The sequence below is a fragment of the Diaphorina citri genome, unplaced genomic scaffold (assembly GCF_000475195.1).
Source record: "Diaphorina citri unplaced genomic scaffold, Diaci psyllid genome assembly version 1.1 scaffold1268, whole genome shotgun sequence".
In the NCBI taxonomy this organism is placed as follows: domain Eukaryota; kingdom Metazoa; phylum Arthropoda; class Insecta; order Hemiptera; family Psyllidae; genus Diaphorina; species Diaphorina citri.
The window spans coordinates 71,069-77,416 of NW_007378697.1; the positions used below are offsets into that span (position 1 = coordinate 71,069).

General features: G+C 39.1%; 2 protein-coding genes across 2 annotated transcripts; one reads left to right on the forward strand and one right to left on the reverse strand.

Moving 5' to 3' along the window:
- Positions 1-371: 371 nt before the first annotated feature.
- Positions 372-3,755, reverse strand: LOC103515078 (myrosinase 1-like). The gene is made up of 5 exons (XM_026827881.1): positions 3,650-3,755; positions 1,942-2,031; positions 1,228-1,473; positions 633-787; positions 372-386 (listed from the first exon to the last, which is right to left on the reverse strand). Exons 1-5 carry the CDS (start codon positions 3,753-3,755, stop codon positions 372-374), a joined length of 612 nt encoding a protein of 203 aa, XP_026683682.1.
- Positions 3,756-3,869: 114 nt separating this feature from the next.
- On the forward strand, positions 3,870-5,803 carry LOC103515073 (fibroblast growth factor receptor substrate 2). The gene is made up of 3 exons (XM_008479993.3): positions 3,870-3,911; positions 4,462-4,710; positions 4,908-5,803. The coding sequence occupies exons 1-3, from the start codon at positions 3,870-3,872 to the stop codon at positions 5,616-5,618; spliced, it is 1,002 nt and encodes a 333-aa protein (XP_008478215.2). The 3' UTR covers positions 5,619-5,803.
- Positions 5,804-6,348: the final 545 nt, after the last annotated feature.

Here is a 6,348-nt window from a genome sequence, read left to right on the forward strand (position 1 = left end):
ATGCTATCAATTTAATGAAAATAAGAGAAGCTGGTCAGAATTTATTATTTCCTGGCCAGTTTATTTTCAATGTTCATTTGTTCATTATTTAATATCAATAAGTAGGTGCCTACAGTTGGTATTTAAATACCGAGGCTATGATAATAATAATCATTGTTTGCTGTTGAATCAGTAATCAGTACACTGATAAATAAAATTTAAATTTCTTTGTGATAAAATCATTTTGTTTACCTAAATTCCAAAATAATCATAACGGAGGCAGCTGTTTATCAGAGCAGGGAGTAGGAAAATAATTACAACTCCGCTGCCTCTCCACCAATGGACAAACCTATTGTCCTAATTGAAGCCCATAAACTCCACGGCAATTTTTATTAACCTATGGATCTCTGGAATAACACAACGGAGAGGAGGGAGTTTCCAGATTTCCTGGAGTTGGACACTGAAGAGGATTTGTGAGAGGAAAGCTGTAATAACGAGGTGGACGTTTCAGAAAGCTGGGCTGCTGAAAGCTGCTACAGCAACAACCATTCACCGATAGTCCGTAAAGCAGCACGCACTCTCGTTTATTCCGTCTCTGTCCTTATAAGTTGGTTCGTACTCAAGACGTATAAGTGGAAGAAGACAATATTTACCTTCAACCACGGAGAATTGCTGCTGGGCCAATTCGGATCCTGGGAGTAAGTGGCCGCTCTATCATTGATAATGGAAGGAGGAGCGTTGGAAGATTGATTATTGTTGGCAATCAGAATGGAAGTATAGTGGTTCAGCGCGAAGAAATCGAACGATCCTGAAAATAAAATGGAAAAATAGTTCTTAAAGTTGACGCGACAGTTTGGATGATACATTAAAGTACTGTGTATCTAGGACAACTACGCATATCAGTTTCAATAAAGGCCGGTCATTCAGTATCCAGGTAGATCTGACAGGCGCTTCTGTTCAGGCGTACCTGTCTGGTCTACCTGATAGTGAATGGCCGGCCAAAGCTTGTCCTATAAAGCTTCATAGCTAGTTTTCAGCAAACTGATTGTGACTAAACTGATTCCTACTGTCCGTTCAGGTTACGCTCCAGTCACATTTAACAAACGTTCAAAGAAGTGGGCATATGGGACTTGAACGGCAGATGTGAACACTCCCATTTATCGCCAGCAAGGAAATTTTGACTTACTTGACTGGAATGTGACTTGCACTAGGTAGTGGGAATTTGCCATCAGGTACCTCCGAACTTACCCTTCAGGGCTTTTATCTCCTCCTCTGTGAATCTTGGCAGTCTAGATCTTGCCCGTCCCTCTTTGGCGCTGTTTTGATCTACAATCTGCCTCACAATAGGAGGGTAGTCCCCAGCTTCGCTGTAAATCGGATGGGCAAACAGTCCCAGAGTGAACTGGAAAACTCTTTCCGCTGCTTCCTGATCTTCTTTGGACGTCGCATTGTGAGGGTAATAGTTACTCGAGTCCAGGGTTATGGAAACTTTGCCTGACAACACAAAGAGTTAGGTCAGTAAGTTAGGTCTCTCTCAAATATTTTAGGCAGTGGCACCATGATCATGGTCAGTAGGTAAGGAGGATTAGGAATAACCACCCCCTCCAAAAAAATTTCATTGCAAAAGAAATTTATGTGGAAAAAATCGTCTGTGGCGGTGAAACCACCCCCTCCAAAAAAATTTCATTGCAAAATACATTTATGTGGAAAAAATCGTCTGTGGCGGTGAGTCCAATTAAGGCTGGTCTCACACTGCACGCGTAGAGGCACGACTTTGTGTAGCGCGTGGCGGTGAGTCCAATTAAGGCTGGTCTCACACTGCACGCGTAGAGGCACGACTTTGTGTAGCGCGTAGTCGATTGCAAAATCAAACCTATGAAAATGATAGAGACCCTCCCTACCCAATGTAAGATGGGCCTAATTTTTCCAGTGCCTCGATTATGCAGTCCCTTAAAGACTTACCTTTCTGTAAACTTTTGTACTTCTTCTCATACAATCTGTAAGCTTTAGCGTGCGCTCTCAGTAAGTTGTGGGCCACCAAATAGTCTCCCCCTAATCCGGATAGGTTCAGATACGGTGCGCCAGATTTGTCTAACTTTGAAACATCACCCAAGTAAGCGCAACTGTTCTATTATGTTGTAAATGGACAGGGATTTTTTTTCTCAAGTTTCAAAATTTTTTTCCGTACGGAAAAAATCTAGCACACATGTGAAAAAATCTAGCTACATTTAAATCTGATTTCTTGGCAACACCGCTTTTTTAACAGGGATTGAAAAATAAAACAAAAATTTACACAAATCAATTTTTTCCTTTTATCTTATCAATTTTTTCCATTTCTTCCTTCATTTTCCGCTTTTCTTTTGCAATTTTCAGTCAGATTTCTCTTCTTCGCTCTAAGCTCTTGACTGGAATGTGACCTGCACTAGGTAGTGGGAATTTGCCATCAGGTTCCTCCGAACTTACCCTTTAGGGCTTTTATCTCCTCCTCTGTGAATCTTGGTAGTCTAGATCTCGCCCGTCCCTCTTTGGCGCTGTTTTGATCTACAATCTGCCTCACAATAGGAGGGTAGTCCCCAGTTTCGCTATAAATCGGATGGGCGCTCTAAGCTTTCGATGTGATACATGAAATTCTCGATATTTACAGGTAAGATTCACGTTTTCTTCGTTTTTCCCCCAAGGTAGATAATCGTCCTTATGAGCTTCTCACAGGGCCATGTCTCAGTGCAACTGAATAAAATGGCAAAATGTTAAGCTAGTACAACTGTTTTATCAATTACTTTTCTCCTTTGTCTCCCTGAATTGAATTCATGGGAAAATCTATTCATTTAATGACTACCAAAGTACTGATATAGTTCTATTCTCGGTTTGCCACTATCAGTTAATACAACTCTTACCTTGACCCTATTCTACAGATGCAGACTCTTCCATCTATATATAATACTAGCTGAATTCCGTCGCTTCGCTCCGGAATCCCGCTAGTTCATCCCGAGGCATGGCCAAACTTGTGGAATTCCCCAAGGTAGATATCGTCCTTATGAGCTTCTCACAGGGCCATGTCTCAGTGCAACTGAATAGAATGGCAAAATGTTAAACTAGTACAACTGTTTTATCAATTACTTTTCTCCTTTGTCTCCCTGAATTGAATACATGGGAAAATCTATTCATTTAATGACTACCGAAGTACTGATATAGTTCTATTCTCAGTTTGCCACTATCAGTTAATACAACTCTTACCTTGACCCTATTCTACAGATGCAGACTCTTCCATCTATATATAATATAAAAGAGAAATATGGACGGGATATGTATGTATTTTTGTAAGTATGTCTGTCCGAATTGTTCAGATAAAACTATGATAGATATCAAAAAAGTGTGAATGAAGACCCCCAGTAAAATTGTCATATCTACCCAAAAAAATTATCAGACCTTTAAAATTCCCAACCATTCCCGAGATTTGGGCCTTTTCTAACGGGCAAAATACCCCATAAGAAATACACAGGGAGTAGAGACGCGAGGACTGTTGAGTTTTTTTCCTCCCACAGAGTTTTACCTTCAATTTTAGTTTTTTTATGTTTTTAGTTTTCTCTGTTGAACATTCGTATTCGCTTTGATCAAAAAAAGAATATTTTGAGCTTTATGACTTTGTATGAAATTTGTACCTACTCCTCACATATCCCAGATTTGTAGCCGTAACCTCCCATAACATCAAGCGGCTCGTTGATGGTGATCCAATATGGAACCTGGGAAATAGATGGTACACCTTGTTGCGTATGCATTCCTTTTTCTACGCCCTGTACCTAATACACCTTGTTGCGTATGCCTCCTTTATCCATAATGGCCATAACGTTGCTTGCGAGACGATCGTAAACCAGGCTTTTCTGAAGGCCAAAATGTCCCATAAGAAATACACAGGGAGTAGAGACGCGAGGACTGTTGAGTTTTTTTCCTCCCACAGAGTTTTAGCTTCAATTTTAGTTTTTTTATGTTTTTAGTTTTCTCCGTTGAACATTCGTATTCGCTTTGATCAAAAAAAGAATATTTTGAGCTTTATGACTTTGTATGAAATTTGTACCTACTCCTCACATATCACTGAAGTTAAGCAATGTTGAGCATGGTTGGTAGCTGGATTAGTGACCACCTAGGGAACTCTTTTTTTCCCTTTAATGTTACTTTGAATAATTTACAAACATACATATCACACTGAAGTTAAGATATGTTGATCATGGTCGGTATTTGGATGGTAGAATATCAGGGAATATTTTTCAAATCCACTCCCCTTTTTTTTTTCTTTATTTAGTCATTAGGGAGCGCGTAGTGCTCCAATGTGAGATGGGCCTAATTTTTCCAGTGCCTCGATTATGCAGTCCCTTAAGACTTACCTTTCTGTAAACTCTTGTACTTCTTCTCATACAATCTGTAGGCTTTAGCGTGCGCTCTCAGTAAGTTGTGGGCCACCAAATAGTCTCCCCTAATAATTTGCAGAGTATTGACAATAATCATCGGATCACTGGAGAACGGTTTGTAGAGATCACAGATAACGAGATGGTCATTCATCAAGGGGGCATTGTCACACAGACTTATCCTCTTCGGTTCTTGCGTCGCTATGGATTTGAAGAAACATCTGTCTTCAGATTTGAAGCTGGTCGCAAGTGTCCCACAGGACCTGGTCTGTACACATTCAAATGTCCTCAGGCAGAAAGACTGTTCAACTATCTACAGAACCACATCCAGGTATGTTTAAGAATGCATTTTTTTATTATTATTATTTTTTTTTTTTTTTACAAGGGCAGATTTTTTTTAGATTAAATTAAATTGATTGAATGTTTTTCATTTCCATGTTCATATCAGTAAGTTAGTTCAATAATATTACTGTTAATGTCGTCTTATTTTTCAAATTTTACTCACAAACATTGTATCTTGGATTTCAGATGAGAAGTAACTCAAATGATGACTCAATATCTCATAGAAGTCATGACGGGAACAATTCTTCCACTGCACATACACTACGCTCTAACCGTACATCCAGACTCAACTCTACCGTGAGCAATGGTGCTCTCAGTCCTACGCTTCCACTCTCTCCACCAGCAAACTGTTATGTCAATGATATGATCCTCCACACAGAGTTGGACAACAGAAGACCAGAGCAGCAAGACAAGCTTCTCAACAATAACCACATTGCTAACATGTATGTTAATCTTGACTTTGGAGTCAATAGTCCCCTATCCCCTACATTCAGCACCACAGATGGCGAGATGTTCCCTTCTATCAGTAACAATAATGAAGACGAGCCTTCACACAACTATGCCAACATTAACCCTGACTACGATGAGACTGTCCTCACACCAAGCACAACCAAACCCCCTGTAGCACCTCTCAACTTTACAACCCCTGTCAACTATTTGGTCCTGGAGTTAGGGAACCCTTCACCTACTCCAACCAGCCCCCTTGTACCACCAGAGTCCCCTAACAAACCAACAGGTGGTTATGCCACCATTGATTTCAATAAGACAACTGCATTATCCCATGCAGTGAGCAGATCCATGAACTCAGAGGACATTAATGAATGTAGTCGTAAGACCAGACACAATTCTTCTATCAGTGATTCTTTTAGTTTTGTCAAATCTGGCTCGGACTCATAACAGATCTTCACATAATATGTTATGTGTTATATTCATTGGGTTTGATTAATCCAAGTAAACATGTCAGCTGATATCAAAATGAAATTAATCTAGATCTGCAAACATGACTAATCATGTCACCTCTGAATTCCATGCTAGTCAAAAATCATATGACTCATCAATCTCCACCGAACAAAATTTGAATGCCAAAGATTTATAATACTCATTTTATTTGACCATTTTTAGTGCCAAAATCACCATGACTTCTAGTTGGAACCAGTGTTTGGTTCATCCTTGTATTATGCCAAAGATTTTATCATGATCTCCCACCAGGGATCTTGTGTGTTTTGTATTGTATTATATTTATCTCAATTTCAAGTTCATTTTTAGTGCCAAAATCACCATGACTTCTAGTTGGAACCAGTGTTTGGTTCAACCTTGTATTATGCCAAAGATTTTATCATGATCTCCCACCAGGGATCTTGTGTGTTTTGTATTGTATTATATTTTTCTCAATTTCAAGTGTCTAGTCTCTACCAAATAAAGTATACATATGTATGTATGTATGCCAAATGAAAGAATTCTCAGAAGTGCCATATTTGTAATCAAACAAATTTAAATGCCAAAGATTTATAATACTCATTTTATTTTATAATGTTTACCCATCGTATTTTATTTATTATTATTACCCATGTGGACTGTCATCTCTATAGTGTAATGTTCTTAGGTAACCGAAGGTTTAAACTCATTT

Bases quoted from the DNA above. Each gene is read 5' to 3' on its own strand.
- LOC103515073 (XM_008479993.3), top strand. From the start codon at position 3,870: ATGTCCCATAAGAAATACACAGGGAGTAGAGACGCGAGGACT. The intron at 3,912-4,461 runs GTTGAGTTTTTT...AATAATTTGCAG, and splicing joins GGAGTAGAGACGCGAGGACT to AGTATTGACAATAATCATCG. The intron at 4,711-4,907 runs GTATGTTTAAGA...CTTGGATTTCAG, and splicing joins ATCTACAGAACCACATCCAG to ATGAGAAGTAACTCAAATGA.
- LOC103515078 (XM_026827881.1), bottom strand. From the start codon at position 3,755: ATGCATACGCAACAAGGTGTACCATCTATTTCCCAGGTTCCATATTGG. The intron at 2,032-3,649 runs GTGAGGAGTAGG...TATCCGGATTAG, and splicing joins CGGCTACAAATCTGGGATAT to GGGGAGACTATTTGGTGGCC. The intron at 788-1,227 runs GTAAGTTCGGAG...TTTTATTTTCAG, and splicing joins GGAGATAAAAGCCCTGAAGG to GATCGTTCGATTTCTTCGCG.